Here is a 17,821-nt window from a genome sequence, read left to right on the forward strand (position 1 = left end):
TTTATTGCTTGCAGTGCTAAAACTGCCATAGTGGTAGTTTTGGTACTAATTTTCCGCGTGTCCTGAAATGTCACCATACCAAATTTCATTGCATTTGGACTGCTAAATATCTCTGTAGTGCGTTAAATAGGGGTACTTTAATTATGATCACCCGGTATATTAACTTCTTTTCATAATAGGAAGATTTACATCATCTCCCTATTATAGAACGTAATGTAAAAATATGAGTCATTAGTTATATTTATGTAGACCAAACATTCTAAATAACATTTAAGGTCTTTGCTCTATTTTAATTATTTTAACGCGATTCTTCCTACAATAAGTGGATTGTGGATTAAAATTTTAAACATAACTAAATATAAATTCCTGCGGTCATATAACTCAGATACAGAAAACAATTGACGTAATTATAGTTAAACTTCGATTTAGCGCAACTATTTGTTCACTTCTGAAATTGGTACTAAATCGAGTGTGGCGCTAAATTGGAGAGCCTTAAACTATAATAATTATATATAATAATGAGATCTAAAGAAGACTTTAAGAGTTTGAAATTGCACATCTGAGATACGGAAGAATTATGGAGAAGATACTCATTGGCGCTTTATAAGGGTGGCACTATTTAAGACATTGCTATATCGAGGTTTTAAGCTATATATGGTCGGAATATTGCTGAATATTCTCAAAGAGATGAGTAAATTGTTATAATTTTTATTGTTTTCGATGGGAATTACTGAAATTTAAAACAAGTAGTACATGAAAATGTAACGTGCCATTTTTAAAATATTCTATACTATAATTTATCTTTTAAAATAATAATATTATTATTTAAATTACAAATAAAGACTTATAACCATCTTTAGAATATATGAAAACAAAATATCGCTTCATATGCATGATTTTCTGCAAAAAACATAGTTTTTTCTCCGTCTTCAGTAATTTTATTTTCATTATTTTGTAGAAAAATATGAAAATTGTCTTTATATAATGAAATAAATAGTTAACAACATTGTAATATTATGTTATAAGGTGAGACAAACTGACGGATAGCTGGAATATTCATATATAGTTGAACTTCTGGACAACGGCCAGTGACGAGAACATAAAAGCTGGCCGTTGTTTAGAGGTTATTTTACATGCATTTCGAAAACAAACGTTTCTGAAAATAATGGAGGTGGCCGTTATAGGAGGTTCGATCGAATTTAAATAAAAATTTAATGTAAATATAAGTATTAATAATATATTAAGGTATGTAAATAGCTCATTAACTACACTTTATATTAATTAAATTTAATTTAAATTGTGAAACTCGATGAAGGGAAAACGTGATTACAAATAGAGAAAAATACGTTCTGAAATCGTACAATTTTAAAACTTAAATTCTTCCCAAAAATTAAAATTTATTTTCTCTTGAAAATTTACGATTTTAGAAATTTAAGCATTAATATGGCTTATTTGTCCTTGGATATAACAAACAGCTGATAATCCATCAGAGATAATCGGGTGTGGTGTGTCTTACATTCATTTTATCTGTCTTTTCTTATTCTCGTGCATTAAATTTCTTCATTTTGTTGATTTTTTCGTGTCCTAAATTGTCTTCTGTTAGATATTTCACTTTAGACTCAACTTAAATGAAATGGATATCGTTTACTTCATCGATCCGTCCATCACTTCAACATAAAGCAAGCATAAAACTCTATATACAATCTACATTACTCCTTCACTAAGGGGAATAATTTATTTAAATTTTAGAAAATTCTGTGTAAAAATTAATAAATTTTTATGTAGAAAAGTCATATTTATAAATTAAGTATGAATTGTTATTGTAACTGCTAGATTTCGGTACAAAGGACAGTAGAACTCGTAAGATTAGTTTCCTTGAACACGCCCTGTTATAGATCTATTTGTGGTCAACAAAATAAAGAAAATCTTTTAATAAAATAATAGGGAAAATATAACATTAAGTTATTTTTATAGGTTTAAATTTATTGACGTAATTTTGATAGAAAGATAATTTTTTATTATACTAATATTATTGTTAATTACATTTGGAAATTTGCCAGATTAAGATCTGTCATGACAGATTCTGTTATGTAAATTCATTCTTAGATGAAAGCCCCTAAATATATATGAAAATCCAGGGAGTGAGAGAGGCGAGACGAGACCTAATCAATAGCAAAAGTAGAGCATCACCCTCCTAAAAATAGCTATTAAAATATATAAATAAAATCAGTAAAAAACAGAGCTTTTATTTAGATTTTAATTTGTATCACTTTCCTGTGGAGATTTTTATATAAAAACATCTAAATTTTGGGGCTCCTCTTGTACTCGGAAGCAGTCCAAATGCCACTTTTCTATCTAAAGGTATAAAAATCTCTAAGAAAGATATTTTAAAAAAATTTTGATGTAAAAATTCAACTTATCAGTCAGAATATAATAAAAATTGTATTTTAATTTATAAAATTCTTATTTTTTATTTCAGTCGAACCTCCAATAACGGCCATCTCTAAACGGCGGTCATTTTTTCAGGAACGTCAGTGGCCGTTGTTCAGAGGTTTTACTGTATTATATTGGTTGTTATTTTAAATTTTATTAAAGTAAAAACTTTATTCTTAACAAAATTCTCTGTTAACTTAAAATTAAAAAAGAAATCATTAATAAAAATGCTATAATTTTATTTTACAATAATTTTAATTAAGTTGTAAATAAAAAACAATTCTTGTATTCACTCAAAAACATTTTTAAAATTTAAATTAAGTCTATATTTTTTTATTATGTTTTTAATGTTTTTTAATTAAAAATGTAAATTTAATTAATTTTTAAAGATTTTATTACAAAAACATAATTAAATTGAGTTAATAAATTGTCTGAAATGTAATATATAGTCTGAAATTTTACATTTACAGTTCAAATTACTCATTTTATTGTTATTTACTAACGAGTTTAGCAATGAAAGTTTGATTAATTAATGAATAAATTTTGGAATTTTATGTATAAAATCCTTAAATTAATTATTTTAGACAAAATATCAAGCGGTGCATTTAGAACAAAGTTCATCTGTCGTAGGTCAACATACTCCATGCAACCTGTCCTTTCACCCTACTTTTATTTTCCTGGATGCAGTAGATCTCATTTATATGCATCTGGTATACTTATATAACAATTTTTTTGTCCTATTCTCCTAGATCCTTTTTTAGGAAGAAGTCTACTGACTTATAGTTAGATGATTCAGGCTATCATCTCACGTAGAGTTGCACCTGTTGATTCATAAATGAATTTTTTTCTAACCTCCTCCTCCTTTCTGTGCCACTTCCTTTAACGCTACTTTCGCTAATCGTTCTTAAAATATTTAATAAGAATAAAGGAAAATATACAGATTTTCAGGATAATTTATAAATCGTTTGCTGAAAGGTAAAGTAAACTAGAGAAACTCGATAGGTTACTTCATTGTAATGTGTTTACGCCTTAAATAAGAGTAAAAAGTAATTACTTTTGTTTGACATAGATGGCAGCATGGTTAATTTTAAATGGTTATTTATTTATTAATATAATTATATTAAAATATATAATTTATTATATTTTTTTATTTATTTACAGTTTTATTAAATATATATGACATATTCCCCTAATATTTTTGTACTGGTATGTATTTTTATTTTATACCATATTACAAAAATTAGTAATATAAATACAGTACTATACACAACAGGTACTATACATCTTATTTTTCTATACACTGGCAATGAAAGAATTCTTTTACTCATTGAAATTTTCCAGACTCTTTCAATATATATACAGATCAACGCTGATGTCATAATGGCTTTGTTCCTGTGTCTAAAAATCCATATAAATAGTGAGAAACATCTATTGAAAGCTATGGCGCGTTACATCTTCACGAGGCCCAGGCGAATTTGAATTAGGAGTGCCATGTGCAGTATTGATTTCAGGCACTTTTCTTCGAGAAATATTTTCTTATAAAAGATTGGTTTCAGGCCTCCGTTTTTGCCCATAGTATAACGCGCCACTGATTGAAAATTGGTCTATAAAAGAGTCCTCTTGCGATCCTACATCCTACTTCTGTATCAAAGCCTGAGAAAGAAAATACTACATATGCTCTTAATTCATGCACAGTTCTGAATAGAAGAAAGTCTGGAACAACTGCAACAAAGCAAAAGTACACCCACTTTCTCTTTATTTTCTTTTTATTGAAGAGAACAAGGAAAAGAAGTTTTATTCATATCAACCTTCCTTCTTTGTTAATTAAGCTGTTATATCAAAGAATATATTCTCTTAGTGCCTTTCTGGTATCGATAAGGGTAGTCTATTCCTCCTGTAATATTTATTAGGAAAAATAAATAAATATTTGACACCTGAGACATGAAAACAGAGTTGTTTTTCCTTATGTCAATAGGAAAAAAAACTTGGAATGCAGCTGGACCTCACAAAAAGTACTTCCTGAAGAAGGTCATCCCTCTGAATCAATCTGACAGATATTAATATTAAAGTGTATATATAATCAGCATTTTTGCATCAATGAAACTACTAAAATAATTATATATAACTGTTAAAGTAGTAAAATGAGAAATATCTACAGTACTTATATAAAATGTGTGGATATGTAATTTCTTATGTAAATTTTTATATAAACTTACATCAATTTTTATCTACATTATGATGGAACAATAAGATTATAAACTAAAATAACAAGTTTAATTATTTTATATTTTTTATTTATATTTTTAATTAATTTGATAAACAAAACAAGGACGTGAAGTTGAATCTGATGCAACTCTTTTAAATTATGAAGTCATTTAATGATCATTGGTAGATCATCTTTTATCGAAGGTCATGAAAAATGTATATAAACTCTTTAAAAAAATTTAAAATTTATAATTTGCTTACAACTTAATAATTTACTTAACTTAGAAGACGTAGAAATCGATATGAAGGTCCAATTGGTAAGTTTCAACTTGGATTTATAGAAGTTATTCACTTATATACTTAATACATATATTAATAACTGTATAATTTATTTTTATAGTATCTTTTAGTGCTGTGCCTCATAGCTATTTATGTAGTCAGTGGAACTGTGATTGTAAGAAGTGCTCTTTCACCTTGGCAACTTCCTCTGCCTCTGGCTTGGTCCCCTCTGACTGTACCTTCTTCAAGACTTATTTCTCCTCTTATTCTTAAATAGATAATGTGAGTTATTACTTAAGCTACTTTGAATGTTTTTAAACATTTATAAATACATTTTAATATTTTAAATTTATATTTCAGAATGTCGAAATGAATTGGCAATCTTACTTCTTTAATGCCTACATCTGAAAAGATGTTTTATTCTTCATAGATCTAAACATAAACTTTGTATTTTCTTTTTAATTTTCTAATAAATTCTTAAAATTAAAACATTTTATTTCGTAATTTTTCTGTTAGTTTGAATAGAAATGTACTGGATAACAATCTTGTTTCTATGGCTCACCAGTGAGAGAAAGCACCAAACACTGCTTGAGATGCAATTACAGAAACTAATAAAAATATAAATTAATCTTAATTTTTTGAGATTTTAACCTATAACATTAGCAAAAAATAAATAAATAATAAATAAAAAAGTAGAAGACAATCAAGCAATTTGTACAAGTAAGTCTATAAATAATAGTCACGAGCAATTTTCAAGGATAACGAGAAGTTACGCTTATTAACGATTATTGATTTTTAAAATAAACATATTAAAACAAACTGAGTAATTAGAAAGATGCTTAAAAGATTTTTAAATAAATTTAAAATATATTTTTGTACATTTTTAAAAATATATTTAATAAAATCGATCATTTGTAAGAATTTTTAACACGTGCTAGATAGAAACTATAACAGGCCTGAACATCATTGAATTTTAGAAATAAGAGAATATTCGGTTAAAAAATATATATATTTTATTCATTAAACGATTAAAAATAAAGCATATATTGTATATATATAATATGCATACAAAAGAACCTCCAAACAACGGCAACCTTCGAACAACGGCCATTTTTTATGTTCCCGTTGGTGGCCGTTGTTCAGAAATATATATATATATATATATATTTCTGAACAATGCGAAATAAGTATATATATATATATATTTATTTATTTACTTATTTCGCAGTCAAACATATATTACAAGTTTGATAATCCGGCATCTATGGGATTATCCGGCATCTACTGGTGCTAGATTATCAAAAATGACGGATATCGTAAAATTCGATAAGTTGTATACACTCCAAGAGTTGCAGATATTATTGTACTGTACATTTTGTACCAGAACATGCTGCTGTACGCTTCCTGTTGTTAATACACACTAATCAAATTGGATTGGTTTAGTTTTATTCGTATACGGCAAGGCAACACATGGGCGAACTGCTGAAGGGGAAATCGCTATGGGAAACTGGCTCCTATTTAGGTGTTAGTAACGTGAAGAAAACCCAGAAAACTTCATTTGATCAACCTGTTAGAGAGGCGCGAACCCACGACCAACTGGGAGTTTAGGGGTCTTATCCACTCGACCAATAATGGACTCCGATTTGGATTGATTTGATGAATGCGACAACGCAATACTCAGACGATGTTCTGGGGGTAACTCAAGAAGGACTTTCTATGGGAAACCGATTCCAAGAAGGTGCATCCCGGAAGGGCTTTCTAGAAAAACTGGCCCCAATTAAATGTTAGACACGTCAAAAAACTTAGAAAACTCCACATGACCAGCCCGTTAATGAGGCGTAAACCCGCGACCAACTGGCTCTTTACTCAATGTGAAGACGATAAGTGCATAATTATACCGTGTTAAAATCGATTGAAAAATCTGTATAAATATTAATGAGAAACATTTTCGTACAAAATCAACATTCATAATGATTTGTGTGCATATAATATTCGGAGTCTTTACGCACCACGTGTCCAAATTCCGTTCGTGGAATATTAACATGACGGATTACAGGAAATTCCGAATTATCGGGTGTCACTTCTGTAAATAACTTCTAAATATTTCTATATATATTTTAATAATATTTCGTGTTGAAGCATTCTTCAAATGTTTAGTGAATCATAAGACACGATAGAGTGAATTAATTAGGGAATTGTGTAAGCTATATTAAACAATTCTACACGTTATAACGGCAGAAAATATTAAATTTTTATTGCAATTTTAATGTAAGCACGTAAACCGATTTTCTTTAATTGAAATTTGTTCAACGGGAATGGAATTCTTGATGCAGTCTGTCGTTCAAACGCGTAATCTATGAATACTCAGTTCCGCTTGGATTAAAGATAAATATTTTGAATTAAAAAATAAAATAAAATGATTTTTAATAATTCAATTAAATTTTAAATTGATCTGACTCTCAAATTTTAAATATTAGATTAGTTGAGCTCACTTTTCTAACCTGAATACTGGATGAGATAGGACAACACAACACATGCAATATACTAAGGTAGGACTTTCTATGAGAAATAGGCCCCTCTTTAGGTTGTAGGCATGTGAAAAAACGCGGAAAATTTCACGTGGCTATCCCATTGGTCAGACGCTAACCCTTGACAATATTCAGTTTTATCTAAGAGACTGATGAGCAGTTTAATACCGTTATTATACATAAAATATAGCATTTTGTATAGTTTATATTCTTCTTTTTGCATAAAAGAATAAACTTTGTGGCTTTCTATGCTCGTTGGGTCTCAGAACCTTGGCTAAATAAAGCCTGCTCTCATCCTCTATTCTAGCCTAATGCTTATTGATTATATTAATATATAAGCCAATAATAATATAATTAACTCTGCCTACTATTTAAAGTTACTTTACATTTATATAATCAATAAATTAAAATAAATTCCTGTAGTAATCATAATTTCATTTTATTATTTTCAAGTATTTAATAAAACAAAGTAATTAAATTATAACAAATGATCTGGAATAGTAATATTACATTAAATAACAGTAATATTACAACTTATTCAGTTTGTAATTTGTAATATTAAACAAAATTAAAGCAAATATTCATATTTTTCTTTTGTTTATTATTAATTTCTACAATAATAATAATAGAATTTTTCTTTTTTAAACCGGAAATAAACTTGATTTTTATGTTGATGAACTTCTTTCAATGTCAAATTATGTTTCTAAAATCATCCTCAAGGTTAAAATCTGATGCAACGAATTCGAACAATGATATCATCCGATGTCCATTGGTCAATTTTGAATCATCGGAAGGTCATCAAAATTATATAAAAAGCCCGGACGATTGGGCATTGTTAAATTAGCTTCCGTCTCCAAAAATCCGAAAGTAATATTCCGAAGAATCAAAAAGCCATCATGAAGATCCAACTGGTGAGTTTAAAAATTGCATATTCTTGTTAATTTTTGATATTTTCAAAGAGTTGAAGCTCTATATTTTCTTCAGTTTCTGTTGGTTTTGTGCCTGTCTGCCATTTATGCAGGCTACGGAGCAGTTGTTTTGAGTAGAAGCGTTTTATCTCCTCTTTCACCGATTCCTCTGTCTTGGTCTCCTCTGGTTTCCCATTCTGGACTCGTCACTTCTCACGTTGTTGGACCTCATCTTTGGAAATAATTCTTAGCTATCTTTTTCTTCTAATCAGGTAATTACAGTATTTTTCGACAATATTTATGGTAATATATAAAGACAAATTTCTAATTATTTCTTTGCATGTAGGAATCTGAAGAAATGATGGTTCTGTGATACTTTCTTCAAAACTCTCAGGAAAACTAGTTTTCTCTCTTGTCAATTTAACTTTCTTTCAATAAAAATTTTATTCTCATAGCCGTGTGTTTGTTTTGTTTCTTTGTCTCTATTAATATATTCAATTTTCACATCAACTGAATAAATCTTATAATAAATTTTTAAGAAAATATGTTGTAAGAAACTGAATAAAGTAAATATTTTATTTTTCAATTTAAATTTTGTTGTATGCATATAATGCATGTAATTCATATAATGTATTTTCATTATAAAATATGGATTTTAAAGGTAAAATGGCCGAAAGTCGAGCGATAGAATTGCGCTTTGTAAAGAAAATCTGTTTCTAGAAACCGAAAAATCTTTGACTTTTTATAATATGTTACAACGTAAAAAGCATTATATTTTAAAGCATTAAAACTATAAATTAAACAGAAAATAGACAACAAAAATGAATTTTTGTAAGTGATTTTCCTGTTTCTCAAACTAAAACTGGCAGAAAGTTCCACTGTACGAAGCTTGAAATTTCTGTTCGAGATCTGAAACTGTACAAATCTGGCGTACAAAGCGATTTAGATGTATCAAAGTTATTTGAAATTCGCGGGTTCACATCTCATCAGTATTTACGTGACATTTTTCGGGTTTTCTTTATGTATCTAACACCTAAATAGCGGCCAGATTCTCATGACTTTCCATAGAAAGTCCTTCCGGGAGACATTTCCTTTGGCAGATCCCATTAAACTGAATCAAATTGGGAATTTATATTATACGAATTATATATAAAAGGAATCGCAATTTCATGCTTGCTTAAATTTTCCTTCAACATAAAATTGCCGTTTAATATATTTATTTCGTGAGAGAAGTGTATTTTTTTAAAAGTAAACAAAATAAATGTTCCGAAAAGGTGATGGAACGTGTATTTTTATAAAAATCTCAACCGGAACGAATAGAAAAACAAGAAAGAAATGCTTTTACTCTTTTAACACGTGTATATATTCGATGCTAAAGTTTTATTTACTTCTTTCTTGTGTTAGCATATTATTCAATGCACGTACAGCATACACATCCACACACATGCTAAATTAATGAATCACATTTCCTTTAACATTATACTCTAATTTTATATATTTAAATGCAATTAAAACAGCCTAAAACTCCATTAAATCGTTTGTACAAACATCCTTTAAAGAATCTACTTCTTATTACTTCTAGAAGATTTTCAGGTTCTGAAATGTCAACGAAGCGTAAACTTTTATGTTATTTATTTATTTATTTATTCTTTAAAAGATCAATAAAACTATAAACTGTACAATTTTATGCAATAAAATTCTTAAATTGTACGAATAGTCTAGTCGTAAGTTTTCGCTGTGTACTGAGGAAAGCTTAAAATTATTCTTTAAAACTGGTTTAATTTTCTATCTCGTACACTCCTCAATTTTTTAAAAGGTAATCTTAAGTTGAAATCTTACTAGAAAAACCAGATTTATAACCAAAAAACCCACATAAGTCTGCTTAAAGGTTCTCTACGTTTCACTCCATCTACGTGATAATGGAGATAATGATAGCTTAGATCCTCTAATCTGCCTTTTCACACGAAAGAACTACCGAATTTCTAAGCATAAACACAGAAAAAAAGCTATTCTTAAATCAATTTTCATCACTTCTTAATAATTTATTTAATAAAAAAAAATTACTTATAATAACCAAATTAGTAAACTTTGAAGATTAATTAACAAAAGGTTTCTAAATTCTTAACCATATTTAGAAACAATTTTCGTAAATGGTGATTAAAAATAGTAAATTTTATACAAAAATAAATTTGTTATATTTAGAATTTGTCCTCCGAATTGATATTGAATAAACAATAACAGGATTATATTTCGACATATAATTTTTTCATGACGTCAGATGTAATTTCTGTGTGTCAAATCAGCCCTTCACCCTATTGTCTTCGTTATGTTTAGCTTTTTAAGTGTTAACTGACGTGATATATATTTGAGAAGTAAAAAACAGGATTTAACGCTGAATTCGTTCATTTTAAAAAGAGAAAAAATTAAATTAAAATATTCGTGTTAAAACTTAATAAATTTTCTACGAAAATAATAAGTTGCTCCACACCTTCCTGACGAAATTTGGTATGAAATTATTTGCTGGAGTATCAGAAATTATCCGGAAAACTTCAATTTCTAGATAACATCTAGATAAATTAACGGACATAACGTTAATATAATTAGTTTAATACGGTCTAAAATACTTTTATTTAATAATTTACTTTAATTAGTGCTTAATATTTCACAATTTGTTTACGTTCATTATAATAAAACTTAACCAAAATAAAAAAAAGAACAAAACAATTCCTTACAGCTTTCTTAGTAGCGAGATAATGACTAATTAAATGCCATTAAAAGATATTTTAAATGCATTTAATTAAAACAAACGTTAATAAAAAATCGAAATGAGTGCTTCCTGTTATTTTTGCGAGGGTTTTAAATGTGCGATAAAGAGAAAAATTGTTTCTATTATGTTTTGTGAAGGGGCAATCCCAGTCAAAGGCAGGAAGTGATTATACACCTCTCAATCACCTTGAGAACAAAAATACACGAAAAAATAAATATATAGCGCTTGGCAAGTTATTGACAATAAAAATGATCCAAGACCTTGGCACAATTTCGTCTATGAGAAAATATATTTATCGATTAATATTAATTTTCTGTATCGAAATTCACCGATTACATGCCTTAAAATTATATTTTTTACGCTTCATTATAAAAGTGTGTGACGTATTTTATGAGTATAAAAAAATTTATTTTAGTATTAAAAGCGTGTCTATGGCTTTAAAAAATGTTTATATTTTTATAAATGAATATTTTTTCTAATTATTATGGTAAAAATCTATTTTAAAAATCATATTTTAATTAATTTTTGTTTAATATATATAATATGTATAGGAGTGGATAGACAGTAATGTCACCGAAATAATTAGGTCAAGGATTGAAGGACAACGGTAAGGTATCTCTATATAAAGTGCCATAAATCGCGTTAGAATAACTTTTATCAATTTTAGAGCAGAGTACAGACATGTGGAAAGTTGTAAGTAGTTACTTGAATAAAAGTTTGGATATTTTATTAGATTTATAAATGTAAATAAAATAGATTTATTCCTGTTTATTAGATACTTCTTCAGTTTCTTGGGTGTCTTCTGATATCAGCGCATCCACCTCCTCATTTTGGTGCTCCGGGCCCGATAATTGGCCATGGATTACCTCCTAAAGACGTCGTTCATACAGCCGTACATCCTATAGGTTTTAATGGATTAGCGAAAGAGCACAAAGCGATTTCACACGATCCATTCGGAGGAAAAACAGTACAACATCACGTGCATGCATCGCATCACGATCCCTTCTCTGGACGTACCGATTTGAAGCACTCTCAACACGCAGTTCACGTTAATCCTTTCTTAGGAAAAGCAGCAGTCCATAGCAGTGATAACAACGGTCACCTCGATCCTGCATGGGGTAAAGCGGCCTTTCAGAAACACGATTACAAATCTCAAGCCCTGCCAGGGCACGCAGCAGTCCACGAATCAATCAGTGGAGCCGCAGTTAGCCCCTTCGGAAATGCAGCGAGTCACCAGGTGTTTCAAGCTCGTTCCGATCACTTACACGGTGGTATAGCTCATGGCTCTAAATTAGTCTCGGCACACCATAATATTAACAAATGGGGAGGAGGAAGCCATCATACGGTCGCTAAAGAGCACGAGTTTCACGGACACGGATTCGGTGAATTGCATAGAGGTTCACAAAGCACCGAAACGAAATTCCATCCTGGATTTTCTGCAATCAATCAAAAGGGTTTCGTCGAACATCATGGATATAATGCCAAAGCCGGATTTGGCTCTTCAGATCAATTAGCTTTCGCTCGTCACGCAGCTCACGATGCTTGGGGTAATTACAAAGGAGTTTCTCATTCTACTCACGTAGTTAAAGGGGGACCACTGGGACATCATCACGTAGCTCATATACACGGATATCACTGAATATTATCGAGATGATGAATGGCATCTTAACATGAACTTTGTTGCTCGGATGAAGAGAAATAAATTGTAGAGAAGGAAAGGTCGTATGTATGTCAACTAACCTAAATCTATCGCTTAATTTATCTGAAATGTTTTAAATTAAAATGTAAAAAAATTTTGTTGCTTGCTCCTTTCTCCAGTTTTATTTTTCAATTATTTGACAGGTATGTATTTAGCAATTTAAAAAAAAAAAAAAAAGTTAATTATACAAGACAATTGTACTTTATAATTTGCATCGCCGCAATGAAAAATCAAATCATAAAATTAAATATAAAAAATTTTAGAATATAAATTACATTTTAATTGATTATAACTTTTATTAAAATAATATTTTTGACACTTCGACAAAGATTAATTGACTTTTTGGCCATCGTGTGCATTAGAGAAACTTCTTAGAAGTGCCATTGCCGTGTTTCTTCGATTCTAAGAAGCGCCATGATTTTAAAATCGAATTTTTAAGGAAAGAGAAATTTTTAAACAATTAACTTTATTAAGTTTTGTTTAAAAAGTTAGAAAAAATAAAAACTACGGTAGAATCATCCATTAATTACGTGTACGGACCAAACTCGTACACGTAATTACTTCTGACCCCCTTTCTTTCTCGTTGTGTACAAAAGTGTACTTCAGGCAAACTCCCCTTTAATTAAGTGCACAATAGTCATTGAAGAAATGACTAAACTGTTCTGCAAATATTTTCTGAGTTCATTCACATGAATAGGCTTATAAGAATGTAAGTAATACAACTATAAAAACTTCATGTGAACAACTCCTGGATCCCCTCAATCCCCATCGTGTACAATGATGTACAGTACCTTTCGCAATTCCCTCCCTCCCTTAAACTGCACACATAATTAATTGACGGCTCCATACAGCTGCTATGAATGATGATCGTCAGCTCTCCTTTCATTTGCAATAACTTTAAAATGCTGCATATGTCGTCTCGAAAGCATTTTAGACATCAAAAGTAGTTTAAATTAAATGGTTACAATTAGAACACATTTAAACAGATGTGATTGTTGAGCATTGAGCAGCAAAGTGCAACTCGTGGTGTATTCACGAGCACAGTCGATAGTTCTTCGACTGGGAGTGTAAGATTCATCTTAAATTTGGGCAAGTTAAATGGATTTTAAACATCAACGAAATGCAATAATTTAATATTTTGTATATTTGTAATAATAATTTAAATAGAATGATTTGTAATTTAGTAATCAGAAAGAAAAAATTTGATCGTTTGATTGAGATCATCACACTTTTACGTCGATTTGACTGTCATTTTTAAAAACTCTCTAATCGGAAAAACATTGAAGGAATTACATCATGCTTCTCCTCCACCAAATAATGATACATATAAAAGTGTGAGGGCTTAAGATGCAGCTTGTTTAACGTATGTGCAAATCTGTCCCTGGTCATATTTAATAGTTTTAAAAGTAATTTATTTGTCGTTCATCATACCGAACATTTTTAATTACAAGAATTTAAATTGATGAATTACATATTTAATAAACTTATTAATTCGTTTTATATTATATACATCAGTATACACTGAGAGAGGTTATATATGTAGTATTGGTATATTTACATCGTTCTCCAACAGTTAAAATAAAGAAGAATTAATTTATTTTGAAAAAAAACCATCTGTGTTATTTCCCTATCACTTTCTTTACATGTAAAACTAAATTTTGGAATTAGGGCCAACTGGGCTCTCTAATTTATTTTCTTAAATAAAAAGAATAAATTTAGGGCTTCTCTTGGATGGGAAGTGTAGACAAACGACTCTTTTAAATCTCTATAAATGACTAATATTTAATATTAAAAATATTCGTTATTTATTTTTTCAGTTAATATCTAAAAAAAAAATACTTCATTTGGAGCCAGATGAGATGAGAAAATCAGTAAAAATAATTGTTTAGGATGAATCCAACCACTACGTTGTTAAATGAAGTGTAGCTAATGTTTCAGAGATAGAAACGATGAATAATTTACCCCAATTAGTCCCTATACGTTTAAAATAGGCCTACTTATGTTTGGGTCCAGTACATGTGAACTTGGAGGTAAAAAATAACTCAATGGCTTAAACATAAAATAATTTTAATTACATATAATACAATAAAACTGTAACCGAATCATCCGAATTTAAAGTGAAATCCTTAATGATGATGATGATGTCCCGCATATTTCTTTCCAACACTGTGTTTAGCTCCCCATTTGAAATGTCCATCGTGATCAGTTTTGACGTAAGTGTGCACGTGACCGACAACACCGTGACCGGAACGTCGAACTCTCAACAAAGGTTCATCAGAATCGAATGCGGAACGGCGATGAATGGAATGTTCTACCCAATCTTCGGCAGAAGGAACGTAATTAGTCGATTCGAACTCGTCATCGTAATAAGAACGAGCTAAAGCGGCCACCACGCATGCTCCGAGTATCAAAACCTGTGATTGTATAGTTTTAAAATTTAAACATTTAAACGTTGGCATTCATTATTTTAGAATTTAAAAAAAAATAAACAAATTTTAGTAAATTAAATGTAAAAAAATATTCTAATTACAAAACACGATACAATTTTACACGTTAAGATTAAAATTTGAATCGAATTTGTCTTTACAATAAGTTAACGAGTTAAAATCGCCATTGCGCATGCTCCGAGTATCAAAATCTGTGATTGGATAAAAATTTCAAATTTAAAAATTCAAAAACTTTATCATTATGTTAGGTTTTTTTTAAAAAAAGATTGCACAAATTTAAATAAATAAAGAACGTGTAATAACCTATTCGAGTTATAAAACTAAACATATAACATCTTTAAGCTTCTATTGTTTACGTAATAAAGCATTATCCAGCAAAACCAGTAGCACCTTACCTTGATCATCGACATGATGCCAAGTGTATAGCACGTCAATGACACATCACGATTTTATACTCGCTCCCAATTTATTTTCGGATTGACGGGATATCGGTGTCAGACATGTAATCGTTTCTATACTGGTACCGTGACGATCACGTGACTAGGGAATATCTCTTGCTGTGACTACAATTTGGTTTGACAACGCATTAAAATCGTATAAAAAAAAATTAAAATGAATTTTCCTACTTGAATTCTTGCGTTAAATTTTACTTAAGTGATATTTAGATAAGATATGTTCTACTTTAAGATTTAAAAAAAATGCAATTTTAAGCCAAAAACTCCTCTTCCTATGATGTTTACTAAAAATAAACTCAATTATACTTTTATTATAACTTATTTTATTATTTAAATTGTTATAAATTAATGTAATCTATAGCTTTAAAATTTAAATTTTTAATTAATAAATAATAATATTTTATAATGTATATAAATGCAAAGGAAGAACATCAATGAAGTATATCGATTATTCATAGTATTGCAATATTTTAACGCACACTTTCCCGTTTCTTGAGTAATTCATAAAATTTTATTACTCATTACATAATTTTCATATTACTCGTTATTTGAGGTAAATATAATTTTTAAAATATAAATTTTCAGAATTTTTTTATATATATAAATATCTTAAAACACAATCTACAGCAATAATATAGGTTAATTGATTTATCTAAGGATTACTCTTGCATATAAAAAATAAATTATTGGGATGCTCCAATTGAAAATAAAAGAAGATATTTACAAAATTTAAATTCTTCAAACAAATAGTAACGTATATTTTTTTAAAAATTTAAAGATATATAGATATAAAAAATGTGCCGTAAATATACAGTGGCCCAGTTAACTATTGTAAATGCTAAATCGTTCCTTATTCAAATACGTTATTGCTTTAAGAACTGCAAAAGCTGCCTCAAATGAGGCCCTTCTTGTTCAATACCTTCATAAATTGCATGCTGTAGCAAAACACAGTACAATTACCTGACTATTGAACCACTCTATAATATTAAGACATATAATTACATTTAATTTTGGAATTGTTTCTATATTATAATTATAATGATAAGATTTAAAATGTAAAATATTTGTATTTAAATATGAAATTTACGGTAGCCATTATTGTAATCGAAATCTCTTCTTTGGAGAAAAATTGCTGAAAATTATTTTTTTTTAGCTTCATTTGTGCAATTACACAATATAATGATTGAAATGAACTCATTAATATAATCAAATTTCATATTTATTTCTAATTCTCGAAATAAATTATCTGATTTAAAGTTATATATCATGACTCTGAACTGTAATGATTATAGGAATGTTTAGATATGACACATTTACATTTATAAAATAAATTTATCTGGTACAAAAATAGTGATACTATTCGACACGCACTAGGAGCTATGAGTCAGGAAAATATAAAGTCAAAAAAATGGAGGGTTATAAGACATACTATCAAAAGTTATTTTACTAATTATTGCACCTCTGTTAGAATTCATACGAAAATATTGATTCATTGAAAGAAAGACTCGCAGATTTTGCTGTAAAAGGTTTAAAACAGGTGAAAGGTGACGTCGTTCATTGCGTTTATGTACGTTTTACGCCTATTTACTCTCAGTAATCTGAGGGGGTGCCGAATTAGAGAGGGTACAAACCGGCACCTCTCTGCGTAAATCAATTTTATAACTACAATGATTAACTTTACTATAAGTAAAACTGTTCTTACAATTCTAAATAGTAATGTAAACTGATAATAAATAAATGTAAATATTTACAAGGTGGCCCAAAATTCGAGGTGAAGCCTGTCATGGATAAATGATTTTTTAACCCTCTCGTATTTTAACTTTATTTACTGTTTAGTGATTATAATAATGGAAAGAAATTCTATCAATTACAGTATTTATTTACCGTAATTGCTAAATTTAAACAGTTAAATATGATTTATGATAATGTTCATGATACCATATTGTGTTATTACCTCAACAGTAAAGAATGTTGAAGAAAAATTTTCCCTCAAAAAGATTTAACACATAAAGGAAACATTAATATCATGTAAAATCCAAAAAAAAATAAATTGTTAACAACAACTAATTTACATAAATTAATAGATAAACTATGGAAAAT

The 17,821-nt window shown here is 28.9% G+C and overlaps 2 protein-coding genes and 1 long non-coding RNA gene across 3 annotated transcripts; 2 read left to right on the plus strand and 1 right to left on the minus strand.

Moving 5' to 3' along the window:
- Window positions 1–8,244: 8,244 nt before the first annotated feature.
- Window positions 8,245–8,807, plus strand: LOC136976809 (uncharacterized). The gene is made up of 3 exons (XR_010880987.1): window positions 8,245–8,356; window positions 8,430–8,625; window positions 8,700–8,807. It is a non-coding gene; the product is annotated as an uncharacterized lncRNA (long non-coding RNA).
- Window positions 8,808–11,698: 2,891 nt separating this feature from the next.
- LOC136976825 (uncharacterized) lies at window positions 11,699–12,859 on the plus strand. The gene is made up of 2 exons (XM_067272213.1): window positions 11,699–11,813; window positions 11,896–12,859. The coding sequence occupies exons 1-2, from the start codon at window positions 11,802–11,804 to the stop codon at window positions 12,757–12,759; spliced, it is 876 nt and encodes a 291-aa protein (XP_067128314.1). The 5' UTR covers window positions 11,699–11,801; the 3' UTR covers window positions 12,760–12,859.
- A 2,032-nt stretch (window positions 12,860–14,891) lies between these two features.
- LOC136976826 (uncharacterized) lies at window positions 14,892–15,778 on the minus strand. Its single transcript, XM_067272214.1, has 2 exons — window positions 15,662–15,778; window positions 14,892–15,233 (listed from the first exon to the last, which is right to left on the minus strand). The coding sequence occupies exons 1-2, from the start codon at window positions 15,674–15,676 to the stop codon at window positions 14,946–14,948; spliced, it is 303 nt and encodes a 100-aa protein (XP_067128315.1). The 5' UTR covers window positions 15,677–15,778; the 3' UTR covers window positions 14,892–14,945.
- Window positions 15,779–17,821: the final 2,043 nt, after the last annotated feature.

Source organism: Centruroides vittatus, unplaced genomic scaffold, assembly GCF_030686945.1.
Source record: "Centruroides vittatus isolate TY-2023 unplaced genomic scaffold, ASM3068694v2 contig_425, whole genome shotgun sequence".
NCBI classification, from domain to species: domain Eukaryota; kingdom Metazoa; phylum Arthropoda; class Arachnida; order Scorpiones; family Buthidae; genus Centruroides; species Centruroides vittatus.